The 19,332-nt window shown below is 36.6% G+C and overlaps 1 protein-coding gene across 1 annotated transcript; it reads right to left on the reverse strand.

The window, feature by feature from the left end:
* Positions 1-918: 918 nt before the first annotated feature.
* On the reverse strand, positions 919-15,571 carry slc6a16a (solute carrier family 6 member 16a). The gene is made up of 12 exons (XM_041974730.1): positions 15,030-15,571; positions 10,332-10,557; positions 9,992-10,149; positions 9,085-9,211; positions 8,820-8,995; positions 8,172-8,282; positions 7,759-8,000; positions 7,406-7,586; positions 3,605-3,806; positions 3,118-3,277; positions 2,801-2,963; positions 919-2,114 (listed from the first exon to the last, which is right to left on the reverse strand). Exons 1-12 carry the CDS (start codon positions 15,030-15,032, stop codon positions 1,770-1,772), a joined length of 2,094 nt encoding a protein of 697 aa, XP_041830664.1. The 5' UTR covers positions 15,033-15,571; the 3' UTR covers positions 919-1,769.
* Between the last annotated feature and the right edge of the window lie 3,761 nt (positions 15,572-19,332).

The following is a 19,332-nucleotide window of genomic DNA, read 5'->3' on the forward strand; positions in this document are numbered from 1 at the left end:
TCTCTCTCTCCCTCTCTCTCTCTCTATCTCTCTCCCATCCTTCCCTACACACACACACCATTCTACACTTATACTTTCAGATGGGCCTCAGTCAGGTGCAAGTCTGTTACCTTTAGTTCAGATTTTGGTCTCTTTTGATAAAGAATGATAAGGTTTTACATTGTATTTAGGTCTAAACTTAGACGGCCCTGTCCACTGCTGTTCTAACTGCGACTTGACAACGTTGCACTGACAGACATAAAAAGAAAACTCATAATCTATTATGCTGTCGCTATAGTCAGTCATATATTGTCAGATTTGTCATGATGAGTTTATTCATTTTACAATAAACTGTAATGATGGACTTGTGTATTTCACATATGTGGCAAGCAAAAGTGTTTTCAGCATTTCTGTTGCTGTGATAAATAGCTAAAAACTGATTTTCCGAAAAAGCCTAAAATTAAAAATTACACATTCCTGTCAACTTTTAAAGATTTTTTTTTCAAGGGAAGATGGTCAAAAAGAGAGGTCTCAAAAAAAACTAATGCCAAAGTCACAAAATTTAGTACACAAATACATGTCTAAACACATTAAGTTTCTGCCATTTAATTGGCTGATTAGCTATTTGTGTTAGCGAGCAATTGAGAAGGTTTTTCCTAATAAAGTGGCCGGTGAGTGTACATTAGACCAACACAGCCTTAAACTATGAGCACATGAGAATTTTAACACCCTCCTAAAAATGATTTACTTTTCCAAAAAGAGGCATCTAGAGAAAATTTCTGACAAATCTGCTACTCTGACAAAGTGGTTTTACAAATATCCAACTTACAGCAAATCCTTTAAACACAGGAACAGCATAAGTCTTACTGAATTACAGTTCAATAACACAGGAGTCATCTGGGTGCATGCTTAAGTTCACAATCAATAAACCATATTTATTTGTACATTTCTTATCACAATTAATGATGTAGTCTTGCTTACAATTACAAGTAGGTGAATCATTTGAAACAGAGTCATGCTGTTAACATTTGATATTTATTTCAGTTACCATCCTTCACAGTACAACAACATTTTGTTTGATCTTATGTAAAAACCTTGCAATGGTCTTGTGAGGTAAAATTATACAAAATAAAGTGATCATGTTGTCACATTTTTTCCTTCACAACCAAACTGATTCACAACAGTAACATTCAAATACACAGGTACACACTCCCACACACACACGGCCATGCAAACACATCACAGTTTCTGAAGGTAGAATGTTTTCATGCTAATTTAAACTTGTTTAGCTAAAAAAATATCCCTCATAAAGCATATTTAATCAGTGGCTACATTCCATGACTCAAGCCACTCAATTAAAACTCCCACATGAATAAAAGCTAGTCAAACCTAATTTACATATTGTTGGCTTGTCTATTTTAAAAAAATAGATTTTCTTTTGCCATACATAGCAGCCAATTTCCTTGTTCATGCATGTTCAAATGTGTTTCTGAACATACACACAGTTCAGAAAACTAATGGTGGAAGCGACAAGGAAGCGCTGCATTTGACTGTGATTGTACCACAAGTATTAAAAACAGTTAAAACAACTTTGCCTTATTAACAATTTCGAGTTTGCTGAATATACAGATATAATACAGAGAAGCTTTCTAAAAAAGAAAAAAAGCTACTGATAATGACTGTTCTCTCTTTAGCCTGCTTTCATTTTCCTGACTTCCTTTTATTTTTTGCTCTTAGGTTTCAAATGTTTGTCCTTTCACAAACAAACAGCAAGTCCTCAGAGAGCACTCTCAAACCCCCGTATCTTGTTCCTCATCCTCATCCTCCTCCTGTTGGGGTAGGAGCCGGTAGTGTTCGCCACCTACCGGCAGAAAGACAGTCCTGGGACGACCCTCGTCTTCCTCAGACGGGGCTTGATGGGAGTTGGAATCCAGCTGATCAGAAGAATTGCACTTGGTGTACAACTCGCGGTGCATCTCCTGACCGACATCCTCCTCAGATGGACTGCCACGGACAACGCGGTTTTTCAACATGGAATGGATGTAGCCAAGGGGCACTGGCAAGCTGGCAAAGACTATGAGCATGACAATCATAGCCAGGGCCCAGCCTGGGTACTCCAGACTCATCTCAGAGGCCTGCGAAGATGAGACAGAGCATGAAGAGAAGAATAGTATTTTCACACAGTGTATCAACACTACAAAAACTATTACGTTTCTGAAAAAGAAAAAAAAGTCAAATTGACATTTGCTGGAAAGGAAAATGATAATGAGACAAGAATAAATCTTTAGGAAGAAATCATAATGCAGTGCAGTTCTTGAATGGATGAACTTTCCTTTACTGATGACTTTACCTCTGATAGGAGCTACAAAATGAAATGCAGAGGTTTTACAGAATCTACCTCCTGCTGTGCTAAAATATTTATGGAACAACATGTGGTCTTTAAGACACTGATCCAGAATGTGCATCCAGACCAACCGAAGAGTACTGCAGGGTGATGAGGTGAAATACAGTACAAGGTCTCTGGCCAAGTTAGTCACCAGATCTAAATTTGACTGGCTCATTGGGTCGCTTTCTAAATCCCAGAGTAAAAGCAGAAACTCCACAGCAAGCAAACACTGAACATGGCTGCAGTGAAAGCTTCAAAGAAATCACAGGAGAAGACACACACAGACATGAGGAGAGCCATATATACCACAAAACTCAAGGATTTTCTTAAAACATCATGAAAAAATGACCGTTTTACCTAATATTAGCCCAGTCACCTTCTAACCCATTTGTTAAAGAGGCTACTTTCCCAACCAAAAGCAATCAAATATCTTACTGTGGTTTGATTCCAGGCCGTGTATGTGGGCCTTTTGAAGACCATGCGCAACAAACTGGCAGCCATGAGACTGATCATAGCCATTAAGCACACATATTTCCAAAGATATTTATACACCACTGGAGGGCGCCACTTGAGCATGATTTCAATATCATCCAGGAAACTGGAGTGATGGAAAATATATATTAAAAAAAAAGATTTTCATAGGAAGATGTGACAACAATAAAGCATTTTAGACATAATAATAATAATAATAATAATAACAATAACAGGAAGAAGAATTTAATAGTGAAAGTATGCCAGAATTGCTCCCTTACCGATCGGTGCCATAAACCCATGCCACACTGATGGTCTCAAAAATGACAACAATTATTAATGGTAAGGTTGCAGAGTAGTCATCAAACATAGTCACAAAATAGTTGCCAGAGCGCTGGGTGAACAGTAATCCTATTATGAATCCTAAAAGACAGCTGAACACTGAAAAACAGGTGAGAACACATTCACAGTTAGATAAAAGTACAGGTAATGTTAAATTAAACGTTTATTAATATACTGTAATACTCCACTGTTCTGTTAGAAACTTATAGTTTAATCTTGAAATAATATCTTCTACTTTTTAAAATACTTAAAAATATCAAGAACAAGATCCATTTAACTTTTTCCTCATAGTTTTTAAACTCTATGAATAAACTGAAAATAAATGATGACTCACTGTATATAGCCTGTCATTAACTAGTGACGGGGCACTTTCAACACCTCTAACAAAGAGCAGTGTTTGCATATGTGCTCATGTGTGCATAATACCAGTGAGGAGGGTCCGGTGGCGCCCCAAGAGGCTAAAATTGTCCATGAGAGGCGTGAGGATTCCCTGCATGGTTCCAAACATAGTGCTGAGACCCAGGTTGAGCAGCATCAGGAAAAACAGGGTGGACCAGAAGGGGCTGGCTGGGAACAGGGCCATCACCTCGGTGAATGCCATGAATGCCAGGCCCGTTCCTTCAACTCCCTGCAGGCACACAACAGAAGAGACTGCAGGCTTATATCTGAACAAGTAGCTCAATGTACACACTGTACTCTTCCTGAACGCCTGTTTTTGACAGTGTGATTTTTGTGAATAAATAAATAAACACTGTGAAATAGCAGGATTTTGTGTACCTCTCTCCCTATGTGTCTGCTTCCTTTCCTCTATCACAGCCTGAATCCACTTATTAAGTGCTATATAGACATAGTGTCTCATATGTGTTCATCTTCTTGCCTCTAGAATGTTTTACAGAACCTCCCAGATTCCTGCAGATTTCCTGGAACATCAGCATGATGCCTATTGATACTGAAATGTTCACTTTGATCCTCGGTTTTTGTACTCAGTAAGACACCCGATGTTCTTACTCTCATGTGAAAACATTTAGTGGAAAATTATAAACCTGATTTGACCTGAGTTAACACTCATTCTTGGACATGCCTCTGTACCTACAGCTTAACACAGGACATACCGAATTATCCTGTATATGATTCAGCTGCTGTCTGCATCCCCACATTTAATCTTTAAGTATGTGAGAGCTAAAGTTCCATCTTCTTATCTCTCTAAATCCAGTTCCTTGTAGTGTTAATTTCGTTAATGAAAACTAAGCAAAATATTTTCGTCAACGCACATTTTTCATCGGACGAAAACTAGACTAGATGAGACTAAAACCACCATTACTGTCATTTCTTTTTTTTGTGTCCTTGGTGTCTTCATAGTGGTTTCTGTTATGATGACTATGAAGATCTTCTCCTCTGGATCATGCTATTTTGTAGTGATTAATTCTAATGATCAAATGTTGAGAATAAGACACTTCAGTAGCACGTGGGGATAGTAGCCACTTGTTGATAGAATTGTGTGTAAAGTTGAATTTATGCTAACTTAGATACATTTTACTGGTCGGGCAACTATGTTTTCAGTTGGATTGCAAGTTTATTTCAAGCAGACAGAAGCATGAGCTAATCTAGGAGCTGCAAACGAACTATAGTGAACACAAAACACTTCAGCAGCTACACATGGATACAATCTAAAACGTACTAAAACAAATCATCTAGATAAAATAAAATAATACGCCACACTTAATTCAAAACAACTTTAACCTCTATTTTCATACATGAAATAGCCTAAATGTGGCATAGAAGTGAATAAAAGTGTGTTTTGAATGTCTGGGGTCACCAGAGTTTTGTGATATCTACATGGGGTTCCAAGCTAAAAAAGGTTGGGAACCACTGCTTTAGGAGTTTGCATCCCAATGTATTTATTTGGTGACATAAAATGCTGTTCTGTTTGTCTTCAGGTTACCATCACAAGGACATTTGATTTGAATTGGCATCAATATTAATATTAATAAATGCATGCAAATATAAAAATGCCTGCAATTATTTCTGCATAAAATAGGATAGTTAAGTTTTAAGTATGAGTTTTAAATGGATTGTTTAACAATGTTCTACTAACAATGTAATAAATTACTAACAATGTTCAATATTATCTGCTGACAAAAAAGTAAAAGGCTAATTTTTTTGACAGTTTTTGTTGACTAAAACTAGACAAATAAAATGATGTTTTCTTGGACTTATAGTCGACTAAAACTTGACTAAATAAAAACGGGATGAGGTTGACTAAATGTGATAAAAACTAACAAGCGCGACTGAAACTGGACTAAAAGTGAGACTAAATTTAAAAATGGCTGATAAAATTAATACTAGTTCCTTGTATATTGGCTGTCTGCAACTTCTGTGTATTTATTGTGCAATGAAACATGTTTCTAATCACATACACCTGAGAGCTAAATTCTATAGGCATTGCTTTCAAAAAGGGCCCAATTGCAAATTACATAAATTTGGGAATAAAGGGAATCAAAAGGTTTTGTTTTCTAGACGTGTAATTTCTTGTTTCTTCTGCCTGAAATACATAATGCATAAAAAGAGCATGCACACTCAGATCAAGTTTTTCTAAATAAATCTTTAGTAAGGAAAAAGTCTTTCACTTTCCTCTTTCAAAAGCTTCCCAGGATGTCAGCTTTGGCTCTCTAAAAACTGAGAGCCAAGGAGTCCATTAGTAGGTGTTATTTTTATTGCATTGACCTTTCTGGCAAAGGTTGTAAAACATGCTTACACTATTGATAAAGAGCTTCCAAGTTGTCACTAATGGGGAGAAAATTGACTCAGTATTGTTTTGTGTGTGTAATACATGATTTACAAACTGTGTAAACTAATTTGTAACTTTGGGTAGTTTTATGTTTATGACATGGTTTGTAAACCATGTAAACCTTTTTGTGTATAACTTTGGGTACTTGCAAATGTATATTCAAATACACACACCGATAACTAGATGAGTACCCACTTTTTCAAGTTAGCGCATTTTTTATTGTCCTTCTATGCTGATTTATTGTGTTTTGGTTTATGTATTTTCTTTTACTGCAAATCAAATCTATCTTTTGGTATCAACAAAGTTACCTTGACCTTGATTACACACACACACACACACACACGCACACACACAAAAACACACACACAAAAGTAATTTTCACAAATTACAAAAATGCACAAACAATATTTTACACAATTTTTTTTCTTTTTACCTTCAGCCTCATAAATCTAATAGTTTCATGTTCAAAAAGGCTTCTGAACATAAAAATTGTTAAATACATGCACATGACTTGCATGGTAAACAAAACTGCATTTACACACAGATTAATTTACAAGTGCTTAAGGGGTTTTGAGACTCTTTTCACTCCTCTGAGTTTCGCATAGATGGTGTGTTTAAGTGCTGGTGGAAAGCTGGGTCGTCTGGATTTTCTTCTCTGGTTATTTCAAAGTGGGAAAGACGCTGTCTATGATAGAATAGTTTGCCCATTTTAGTCATTTGTGCATGTGTAAATTTGTTTTGTGTGTAATTTTTGGATATTTCTGTGTGCATTTGTACCTACATTTGCAAGTACCCAAAATTACGCATAAGATGGTTAATAAGGCTTATAAAGAATGTATTACACAATACAACTACCCAAAGTTACACACAAATTAGTTTACACAGTTTGCAAATCATGCATTACACAAACACAATGACATTGAGTCGATTTTCTCTCCATAGTCACTCAAATACAAACTATCCAATAAAAATGTAAAATGTGTCCTACATCTTGGGTCCTGTTAATAAAATTGGCAAACAAAATGTTTGGATTCAGACTTTCACAGCATACACTGCCAGTCAAATGTTCAGACAAAATTTCCAGTTAGATTTAATGGAAAATGTGTCCAAATTGTAGACTGTTAGTCTACCTTGCTTAAAATAAAACACTTTTTAAATAAAATGTCTTTGTTATTGATGTATAATCTACTTTTTGATTGCAAAACCATTGTGCCGGAATGCATAATAAATACACAAATAACATTTTAGTGCATGAACACATTCATAAAATCTACTAGTACAAACATCTGCTACGTTTTATTAAGAATCTATTTCAAGCTGCTTGTTTCACTGCTTCAGTCAGGTCTCCTGAGGATATTTTTCTGGTTCTTAAATGATCGTGAAACCAGCTGTGACTCTTGTTATAACACACATTTTTTCCCTTTCTTTTTCATACTTACCTTGTTCATCTCTTCCTCTAGACTGCAGTCAGTAATTTTAGGATCCACCATGGAGCTATAGTGGCTGTACCATGCTCTGTAATCAGCTATAGACACAGAACTTGGGTCTGTCATGTTGAACAAAGGCAACCAGTGCTGGCTGGATTCATTTGATGCCATGAGTTTTAATACCCCAAGATTTCTGGAAGAGGCAAAACCAAAATTAATTTTTGGGGGGTATGCCATTTTTCCATTAGGGTGACTGAATGTGATGCAGACATCCCACATTTTGGTCTGACAATAAAGCCATCTTTAGCAAAGTGAACACCTTTATAAACCAAGATTGTGTTTAATTCATGCACACACATACGTACTCAGCAACACAACGTAGTGCAATGTTCTTGGCACGGAAACCTAGCACAACGAAAACCACTAGCGAGGCCAGCACAGATGTCATGAAGTTGATGCAGGAGACCATTATTGCATCCCTGTGGCAGTTGTTGTGGACTGGATTGTAGGAGGAATAAGCGATAACCGAGCCATAACCCAAACCCAGGGCAAAAAACACCTGCGTAGCTGCCTGCCGCCACACCTGCACACTGCCCCAGATTTCCAGCTAAAAAATACAACAAAAGAAAATCCCACTAAGTCAGCAATTTTACAAGACTTTAGACAAATTGCTTTCTTATATTTGCAGGGCTAACTTTCTCATTTGGCAAAGATTGGAGTAAAATTAAGAAATCTTTAAAAAAAAATCTACAAGAACACAACAGAAATTTGTGCTTACTTTAGGATAAAACATGTAGGTAATCCCATCCATGGCACCATCCAATAACAATCCTCTGATGAGGAAAATAAAGAGCACCACATAGGGGAAAACTGAGGAGAAGTACATCACCTAAGACCAGAAGAAAAATAATTATTTGCTAGAAACCTTCATGGAAAAATTGCTACCTTTTGCCAGACTGGCATTCATGTCTAGTTGTGAGCCAGACAAGTCTTGGGTTAAGCAAAAAAATTCAAAAACATCTTGCTGTCATAAAACAGGAACTGGGTTTTCTATTTCAGATAACTTGGAGAAAGCTGTTGACTAAAGAGGTGATTATCTCATAATGAAAAAATATTATTTCTCAATTTAAAAATGTGTATAATGTTTATTAATTACTTTCAACCGAATATACGGTAAATGCTTTGCAAATGACATTTTGCCATATCATAGCTAAATCTGCTATTCATTGAAGTTCTTGTTCTTAATTATTTCTTAGCTGATCTTAACAAGTGTAGATAAACACATTTTGCTGCAGCTGCACAGACCTACATGAGAAAAACTTTCTCAAATTTTTACCTTACTCCTTTTAAAATATCATGAACCTAAATTAATGTGTACTGAAGAGCTTATAGTTGATCTGGATCCTTCTGCTTGGATTCGTCTTACCCTTGCAGAGGACTTGATGCCCTTGATCATAGCCAGTGACACAATCGCCCAAGCAGCCAACAAACAGCCTGTCATGATGGGGTTAAACTCTCCAGATTCTTCGATGGAATTTGTGATGTTTAGGGCTTTCCGAAACCAGAAATATGACGTTGGTGAGCTACTGGCACATTCTTTCACTGTTGAAAAAAGACAGACAGTACTGTAAACATTGTTCTGGCATCTAGGTGCTATTGTATTTCATTTAAAGTAACCACTGTGTGAGTACCTGTGTCATTGGAGGCTACATCTGCTGGACAATGTTGCCATGGCAGAGCATACTGAAAGGAATTGCCCAAGTAGAAGAGGCTCCAGGCAATTATAACATTGTAGTAAAGAGCCACATAAAAACAAACCTAAAGAGGAAAGGGTTTATTACTTAATGAATATTTTACTGTAAACCTTGAGAAAAGGAAGGTCTGATGTCTGCCCACCCCTTAATTTGTATATGCTTTAAACAGTTATGATTAATAAAGGCAAAAAATACAGAACAAAGATGAACTCAAACAGGATTTAACCTCATAATGTTGTATTTTTATGCATGCAGTCCCAGGAAAATGTGGCTTTTTACATTGACAGTGACTGAGAAATCAAGTGTAAACTTCTCTGTGTTGTGTGAACAGAAAGTTTCTGAGCTCTTTGTTTCCCTTGTGTGAAGAGAAAAGTGTTACACAACAAGCTGCCAGATCTTCAGCACACTGCCTCTCTCAAGTTACAGCATGACATGATGTCATCATCATGTTGAAGTATGCACAGAATGCTGCTAGTGATAAAAATGTTTTTTTTTTAAAGTTTACAAGAAGATGATAAAACAGGGACTGCAAGCTATTGCTTTTTAATGAGATACAGTATGAGGAGGAAGACATTAAATATGGTGATGATGTCAGTTTGGGATTTACATTAAAAACTCTGAACATGGCTCTACCTTTTAAACCCAAACATAATCCTTTTAGGTAGCAGTAATCCTTTTGCTAACACATGACTAATCTTAAAGCTTAAGTATAAGGGTACCTCGTAGAGTACTGTTTCCCCGTCTCAGCTTTCACCTGCTCCGACTAATAAATCATCCAGAGTATAATTTGCCGATTTGATCAAAAACCTGGGATGAAATACCTGCAAAAGCTGACAATACTCACCACACAGCTGGAGTAGCCGATCCCTGCCAGCTTTGGGGAGATGTGCTTCCACACACCGATGCTGCCTTGCCGAATACTCTGGCCTGCCGCCAACTCCATAAAAAACAGTGGAACTCCCACAATCAGCAAAAGAAAAATATACAGCAGCATGAAGGCCCCTGGAAGGAGGGAAGAAAGATTTTAGAAACTGTAATACAAATATACTGTTTGATTTCCCTTGCTTTTTTTATATGTCTAATACTGGACATTTTTCTGTCCCAAAATACTCTAAACAAACTTAATCTGGTGTCAAAGAGCTAATATGACTAGTGTGAAAGTTCTTTTAATAACAGATACTTACCCCCTCCATTTTGGTGGCAAAGGTATGGAAACCTCCACACATTCCCTAAGCCAACACTGAAGCCCACCTGCGCCAACACATACTGGATCTTAGAATCCCACGCAGGCCGATCTGCATCACCTGCTTCAAGTCCATCAGGATCAGGTACAGCCGCAAGTTGTGTTTCAGACTGGCCCTCCCCCAGCCAGGCTCCATCCTCACTGCTGTCCAGTGGAGGCTTCTCCCTCTATTCATTGACACAAAAAAATAGCAGAATGACCTATCAATTTAGCTTCTTTTAAGACTGGATGGTCCAGAGCAATTTCAAATGAGCTGTGGTTTTTGCAATGAGAAGTAATAGGAAGGCAAAATATTTCAAATACACCTGCACACAAAAATTAAAACTAAAGCTTAAACTTATTAGATAAATATTTTCCCCAAATGACATTAAGATAGGTTTCATATTTCAACACATAAAGTTGTATTTTTTTGGCATAGTTAGATGAACCACAAACAAACTAAATGTAACTTTTATGTTACAAATTTGAATAAATTAATACTTTTGTCAGGTTAAAAATGTTTGTGCACCACTACATTAATCACATATTCATATGTTAAGAAAGTGACAGCTACAACTTGCCTAATTTAAATCTCTGTTATTGAGTCTTTGCTGTCCTCCTAGTTTTCAAGTCATCATGTGAAGCCCTAAAGAGCTACCTTGGGCATTTAAAATATAAGTAATGGATGTGTAATGGCAAGACATTAACAAAGATCTTCTAATTACTTGAAATGGATCCATTAAAATGTCACCTATTAAGAAAACAATCATCACAGTTGCCTGGGTTAATCATCCTGCCAAATTCAGCTTAAAAGCAAATCAATTCTAAAAATAATAATAAGAAGAAGAAAAGTCAGAAGTCTACAGGACTAAAAAATTTCATTGCAGGATTTTCGGGTAATTATTTCAGTTGTTCGTGTCAAAGTCTAGGATTGAAAGAAGATTGTACATATTTGAGCTTCATAAGCAACGTGTCAGGAAAAGTTTCACCGTCCAAAGACAATATTAGTTTACCAGTGAACACATGGAAACAGTCTCTTTGGAACAATGTCCCTCTGGACAAATCAAAGAGCTGTTTGGTCACAGCAAGAATAGACTAGTTTGCTGCAGTTTGAAAACAGTTCATGCTAAGGACCTCATACCAACTGTGAAGCATGGGAATGGCAATATTATGGTTTGGGTTTCTATATATATATCACAAAAAGTAAGGAAATAACGAAAATTAAGATTTTAACCATCCAAATTCAATACATTACACCAAAAAAGACAGTTAAAAGTAAAATAAGCTGTTTGGTATTGTCAGAGAAAATTTGGTAAGTTTTTCATGGGCACAACTCACATACTCAACTCTACCACTCACCTTACTTTCCCTTTAAACCTAATGGAAAAGTGTGTCTGAACTTTTGACTGGTAGTGTACGTCCTATATCATGTCTTTATCCAATAAAAATATGAGCTGATAAATAATAATGATTGGTAAAGTTATGGTATATGGGTATGGTCTCTGAGGTGACGACCTACCCACCACTGACAGTCTACTTTTAGCTGATTTGAATAGTAGCTCTTACGCTCTGTTTTCATAGTATCACATGCGGTCTAAGCTCAGGTTTCAACAAACATGCTGTCATAACAATTCCCTAGATGCTATATGTTCCTGGTGAGCTAGTGAATTATACTCTTTAAGATTTTCTAAAAAATCCAACTATACTATTAATAGACAGCATTTTTCAGCAACAATCAATCATTGGATTTTCATTGATGCTATTTTTGATAAAAACAAACACTGATAAACCACAGACAGTCATAGAGTCAGTTCATAATAAATTTCACACTGCAGCAAATTATCTTATCATGAGTTGGATCTCTGGAGCACTGAACACACTATAAGTCAGCTCAGAGGAGTGGGCCATATCTAAAATGGCTTAACACAAACCAAGGTGGCCACAGATGACCTAGCAGGCTCATTAACATGTGCCCTTGTTGGTATCAGCTGGGGAGAATGGAAAATTACAAGAGGTGTATGACCCAGAAAAAGTACATGGCTGTTCAAGACACACAGGCCAGATAGAACAGGTGGTTTCAGAAATCTTTACACAGGAGCAGAGGAGAGTGAGGCTGTGTTAAAAATATAAGTAGAGAGTTGGGGAAGTTCCACGAGGAGCAGCCATTCAGTGATGTGTGTGCAGGAGCAGGAGGGATAATCAGCTGGGAGGTGTTGGTTTTACATTGGTTCATACTGTGGGTGGGGTTGAGGTGTAGGCCATGTAGAGGGTACAGATGGTAAAAAGGCAGTGGAAAAAATAAACCTCACCAGGATTTAATCTCACATTGTGAAAACTCACAGCAAATCATCTGTGGAGCTTCATAACTTTTAGGAATCCAATAATCTGACAGTTTATTGGCAGATTAGTCACTTACACAGAAACTGAATATTAAAGAATGAAAACAAAGAATAGTTTTAGCCTATTAAGTGGTCGTGAAAACCGATTAAGTCTACTTCAAATTTGTTGAGTAACCATATTTCTATTTTGAGTGTAAAACAAAATGGCTAGTAAGCAGACCAAATATAAAATATACCACTAACTTCTAGAAACCAGTATGCAAGTGAACTGGATTAGTAGCTTTTATGTTTTTTTTAACCATTTTTCCATATAATTCTTTAAACAAGAGACACTTTTTATATTGCAGTTCTAGACTTTGTTTTGATCAAGAAAAATGACTAGAGTAGACTATACTGCACTTTTTCTCTTTTTCTATACTTGGCTAACCTTAAATTATCCTCTTGCCACATGGGTCCATTCCCTCCAGCAAACACACACACACACAGAGGTAGGCACAAAGCACTTACACAGAGTAGTTGTAAATTTTTGCTTGTTGGTCAGTCAGGGTCTATCTCCAAAAAACAGGCAACTAGAAGTCAGTTGGTAGTGATAAATAGTAATAGTAAATAAGTAAATAAACAAACACATGCAGCAATGGTCCAACTTGTCAAGCTACAGTCGACAGAAATAAAAATTTTGTATTTCTTTTCATAGAAACTGAGGTGATTTTAGAAAACTGGCTGGTGTAAATAATAAAAAAAAACAGCCTGAAGCTTATCAGTAGTTGTGTAGAACATTACTGTTAGTTTGGAAAAAGAAAAGCATGTTTATATAGGTCTTAGTACAGATGCCCTTATCTTACCCTGTATTTACATTAAACACATACAATAATTCCACCGATGTATTAAGAAAACCTATACATGTACTAAAAACCTTTAATGTTTTTAAAAAATCTTAGCATTGTTTACTAATGTTATTTTATTTAATGTCTTAAAGTAAAATGCAAGGTAAAACATGTCAGTTTGCAGATACCACAACCCACCACATACAGCTAGAATAAAGCTCCTTTCACATACAGTAAGCAATTCTACATGTCAACGTCATGTTTGAAAAGGAGTGGGAGTTTTTTTCCCCTCTCTCTCGCTCGCTGCCCAGTCTGAACCCATAACTTTCTGTCTTGTAAGAAAAGTAAACATCACAAGTATCAGACTATCATCCCACTGGGCACATACAGTACTTTTCAACCCTACTTTTAACCCAGGATCAGGCTGCACAGCTGCTGTATGTGCAAAAGCATAAAAACTGTATGTCAACATGTGCTGAACCACAAAATACAGAATAATACCTTTATGGACAGTACAAGGCCATAAAGCAGCTTTCAATGCACTTTTCCATCAAGTTGCTGCAGAATATAAACAACATCCAGCATAACCAGTATACAAAAACATGAATACCATAAATTTTATTTGTCTGTATAATCTGGGAAAAACCCAAACACACATTAAAATGAAAAGACAATAACCAACACCGTGCATGAGTATATACCATATTGTATATGGTATACACTTGCTGTAACAAACAAGATGGCCAAACCCTCAATATTAGATAACACACTTATCAGTCATGAACAAATTCACAAATTCTTCACGCTTACGTGAAGCTCACTCCTATTGAAAATATACCCCCACTTACAGCACATGCATTTCCAAGAAAAAAAATGTTATGGAACCTTTCAAATTGATTTGACATAAACTAAAGGACAAACTGTAGGTTTATGAATGGTTAGTCTGTTCTCAATTACAACTGTTTTACAGTGCAAAGGTAATTACATATGTAAAGGGCTGCCTGCCAGCTTCAGTTTGACGGTGTTTACATCTACATTTAATCAGGGATTATTCAACTGGGACAAAATAAGTGGAAAACTGAGCGCAGACTTTGACATATAACCACAATCTTTTTTTTATGTCGTACAATATACACAGTAGGATGCAATAAAAGCTTAGAACAACGACCTCAAGTGTTTCGCTTGACTGCAGCCACAGTCCTAATCTGCAGAGAGGATTCTCACTTTTGTTCTGTTTTGAATAATGGTACTCTGCTTAACAGTATGGATAAAAGTTGCAAAAACTACACAGGAACACGGGAGCAAAGTACAGCTTTAAAGTCTTTCAATGCATGCTTAAACAACTATGAAATCAATTAATTGTAAATATATAATCAATAACAAATGTATCCCCAAGGCAAAAAATAAAGGAAGAATAGAGCTGTGCAGAGGCATTTAGGATAGTTAAGCTGAGTTAATAGAAAGTAAAGGCGAAACAACGATGTGATGTGGACATACCATGCTGACAGCACGGTCCCACTGAGGAGTAGAGCTTCCAGTAGTCCTGCCGGTGTTGGTTTTCCTGTTCGTCTTCTAGCAAGGCAACTTTTACACCCTTCCTCGTTTTTGTTTTGATAATTATTAGTGTAATAAGATAGTTTACAAAAGGATAAATGCTTTCACCAGGCACTTTCGACAACTTCAAGTTACGTTTCGTGCACTGGAACAAACTGTCGTCGCAAACTCAAGAAGAAACTAAGGAGAGGTTACAACAGCTGAGCCAATGAGGACACCAGAGGGGCTGAACTACCCTTCCCCAAAAACGGGCAGCGGGCTGGGCAACACAAGAATACGCTGCTGTGTGTACACTACTGGGCTTGTGCTCCCACTACTAAAGCTGAATTATACTGCTATATGTAGAAAATGTGGGAGAAATACGCCCTCAACGACCAGAGGATGCAAAAAACAAAAATTACGCACGCTGTTTGCGTCTTAATTAAAACGGCTTAAATAAAAGTTGATGCAGCGACGCAGGGGTGAGTAGCGGAGAATCACTAACATTATCATGATAATGTCTGAGGTGAAGGGTTAAAATGGGTTAAAATGCTGAAACTGTGGTAAAAGCCAACACAATGTAAGAAGTGCTAAATAAGGAGGAGCTTGGAAAATCTTCCTGTGTTTAGGGTTGTCTCGCATATAAATAACAGCAGTTGTGTGGTCCCTCTGTAAGTCAAATTATCCACGATGGCAAATGGGGTACATAGAAGATTAAATGCACTGTGAACGTGAAAACAAATACAATAAAAATAAACAAATAAATAACAAGCCGTTGGCGAAGTCACAGCTGAGTCCAGACAGTTAAAGTAGTTTTAACTTTGCTGCCTGGGCCACGTGCTGGCTGGATATGAGGAAAGCCTCTCTCCCTCTAGTGGAGAGAATCCCCCCAAAATGATGGATAAATTCCAACACACAAAATTAGACTGACATGAAACGCTTCTTCATGGTCCAACAATAAAGGGTAATAAATTCAGAATAAAGAGTAATAAATTCAGAATAAAGGATAATAAATTAAAATACAGTTCTTAAATAGTTTTACTTCTACCTCACAGATTGACATTTTTTTTTTTTTGTAAGAATGGATACATCCTCCTCAAGAATCCATGAAGTAAAATTAGCCATAAAATTGTCTAGATGCAGGATAAACTTCGCATTTCACTTGTGATGCTTTGATGATCCTTGTAGATTAGTGTCACGTCTACTATGGTAGGATTTGATTAGTATTTTGTTTTCTGTTCTCTATTTTGTTTGTTTCTGATAAATATACATAACACACACACACACACGTGTGTGTGCACACACGCATACGCTTACACACAGCATTATTTAGAGAATATGATAGCTTTTATTATGTTTTTTTTTTTTTACTTCATATGTCTGTTTGGTACTATATTGTATTTCAGTGATGTTTATTTCTATGCAATGGTAAATCTTTCAAATTTTTGTTCTTTTGAATGTTTAGGTGAGATATCTTTCAATGTGATTTGTTTTATGTTTTTATATTAATTGTTTTTTATTCTGTGCAAATAAGTTAAAAGAAAAAAAAAGTCATGTGGAGTTCACCAAGGATGGATTTTAGGCCCAGTCAGTTTTTGATCTGTACATGTTGCCTCTTACAGATGTCACCAGGAAAAGCAGCACTAATTTTTACAGCCACATTGACAACCCACAGCTTTACAAGGCAGTGTCTCCTGATGACCTACTGCAGTGCTCCCAACCTGTTTTCCTGGGGGACCTGCTTCCTGCAAATACTAAAAAGCCATGGACTCCTTGCCCCACCCTGTCCCGAAACCATGCTTGGTTTTATGCTTTCAGAAGGGAGGTTCTCAACATAAATAATGTATTCTGAGTCCTGTCCTTCGATAAAGCCAAAATTAAATGAACAACATATAGCCTTACTTTTATTTATAACTGAAAATATGGTTAATGTGTGGACAATAATCGCAGTGGCTCTGAATGTTCAAAGTCTCAGGGACACCTGTGCTCTTTCTGGCTGGACCCCAGGTTGGGAACCACAGACCTAGATCCTAGAAGTTTTAATTATCAGTTCTGAAGACGAAAGAGAGATCATTTTTCCAAAATTGTAGGAGCCAAAATTGTGTTAAGGATAGCTGAGATGTTTATTGTAGGTTACAGTGTATTTTTGTTATTTTTTTGTATTTTGACATTCATTGTGCTACACCTTTTCTGCTTTTCGCTTAGTTGTCAAATGTCCTATAGCACCTGCAGTAGGCACTATGTATGCTCTTTGCCACACACAGAAGAGCTAAGTTTTGATGGTTCGTGGATTGATGGTGTGCTGAGGTACAGAGAAAAAAGGTTTTTTGACTGTCACAAAGTCATGTTACTGAAAAGACGATGCTACAGTAAGTATCAGCTGAGAGATGTTGTGAAACCCAGGAGAAGCTTGGATGTACCAACTGAAAGATATTTGGAACAACATAAAATAAAACCACAAACACAACCTGAGGCCCTGGTGATTTGTGAGTAAGGAAAGGTAACATATTTATGAGCCAAGCCAATCTACCCTCACCTCCTGTTAAAAGTTAAGTGTGGCTTTAAAGTAAGATCAGTGGTTGCTACTACAAAAATGATAAAACTTTAAACCTTTTAAATGAGTGAGATATCTGGGTGTCCTTTGTGACTCAGCTGCATTTTATTCAACACATTAGAAAAGTCACAGGCAACATTTTATCATCTTAAAAGCATTGCCACAGTCTGCCCACTTCTCTCGACAGCACGGAGGTGCTGATGCATGCTTTAATTTCTAGAATAGATTATTGTAATGCACTGCTCTCTGGTCCTCCCAAAAAGAGTATTTTTAACTTACAATTACTTCAGAACTCAGCGGCATGAGTTCTGACGAGGACCAGAAAACATCACAGCAGTTTTAAAAGCGCTGCATTGGTTGCCGTGCGTTTCAGGATTGATTTTTAAGGTTCTTTTAGTAGTTTCTTAATTGTTTTGGGCCTTATTATTTATGTGATCTTTTAAATTATGACCCCTCGCAGACCCTGAGGTTCTCTGGTGCTGGCTTTGTAGTGTTGGCAAGTTTTGTTTCTAAACGTTGGAACCAAAACTTGCCAGAAAACTTCAGGGCTGCTAAGAGTGTTTTTTTTTTTTTTTAATAAAAAGAAGCTACCTTTTTAAATGAACTTTTAACTGAAATTTTTTTTTTTTTTTTTTTCAAGTCTATTTTATTTAATCTTATTTTATCATTGTTTTCTAGATTTACTTTTACTAATTAATTATATACTTTGCTATTTATTTTTAATACCACCTGTTTTGTGGCCCTCTGTTTTTATTTCTATTTATTATAACAGCATCTTTCATGCTCTTACACTTTTTTCTGTTTTTTCCAATTTATTAACCAGGAGACATTTGCCCTATTTTATGTATCTAAATCCTCATTCATAGCGCTCTTAAATTAACACAGACAATTAGACACAAGTTTTTTTTCCTTCTTTTCCTTTGTTTTCTTTTCTTCTTCTGACCTGAGATCTGTTTTACAAACCAAAATGGAGCACAGGCTTCATCCAGCATATCACAGGCTTCGTAGAACAATGTGCTTTCTCAAAGCATAAAGTTGGAGGTGAATCCATAAATCTTCACTCTCTGAGTTTTGCTCAAAACACCTCCAGTATTTACAGTTTGTGTATTGTGCCGAAGAAAACTGCAAGGTCAGATAAAATCTGATCAATGTGCCTGATGACCAGCTGGTGTCACCACACACCTGCATAAAAGCAGTCTACGGGTTCATTCCTCTTTTTGCACAGTCAGCAGGGCTGTTTTCCAAAACACAAGAGGATCGCTTTCTGTTTGGATTGTATTTATTGTCTTTCACTTATCTTGTTAAAAAAATCTGTCATAATTATTATGTAACTTGTTGAAAATTAATGTTTGGTTCTTCTTTTCCAGGCATAAATTCCTTTTCAGTCACTTCCTACTCAGATTCCTGCAGTACTTGACAAATGACTCATTATTAAACTATTTACTCTGGTTTCACTCAGTCAGCAAAAGTTTTATGAGTGTTTGTCCCTCTTTTTTTTTTTTTTTTTTTACATTAAACTTATTTTTCTTATTAAATGGGATTAAGTAGTCTGGGATTATTTGGTCAAATGTTTCTCCACCTCCAACATACTTAAAATAATGACCATTCAAATGGACTTTTTTTTCCCATTTTTTTTTCTTGAGTCATTAATTCATTTTAACTTTTAACTATAGCGCCACTTACTAGCTTTATCTTGGTTTGGCTTTGGTGCTG

Source organism: Melanotaenia boesemani, chromosome 2 (genome assembly GCF_017639745.1).
Source record: "Melanotaenia boesemani isolate fMelBoe1 chromosome 2, fMelBoe1.pri, whole genome shotgun sequence".
In the NCBI taxonomy this organism is placed as follows: Eukaryota; Metazoa; Chordata; class Actinopteri; order Atheriniformes; family Melanotaeniidae; genus Melanotaenia; species Melanotaenia boesemani.

What these genes read in the sequence shown, in the direction of transcription:
- slc6a16a (XM_041974730.1), bottom strand. An exon ending in TCGGCTACTCCAGCTGTGTG is followed by an intron (nt 9,212 to 9,991) that starts GTGAGTATTGTC and finishes TTTCCTCTTTAG; the next exon opens with GTTTGTTTTTATGTGGCTCT. An exon ending in CCACCGGACCCTCCTCACTG is followed by an intron (nt 3,278 to 3,604) that starts GTATTATGCACA and finishes CCTGTTTTTCAG; the next exon opens with TGTTCAGCTGTCTTTTAGGA.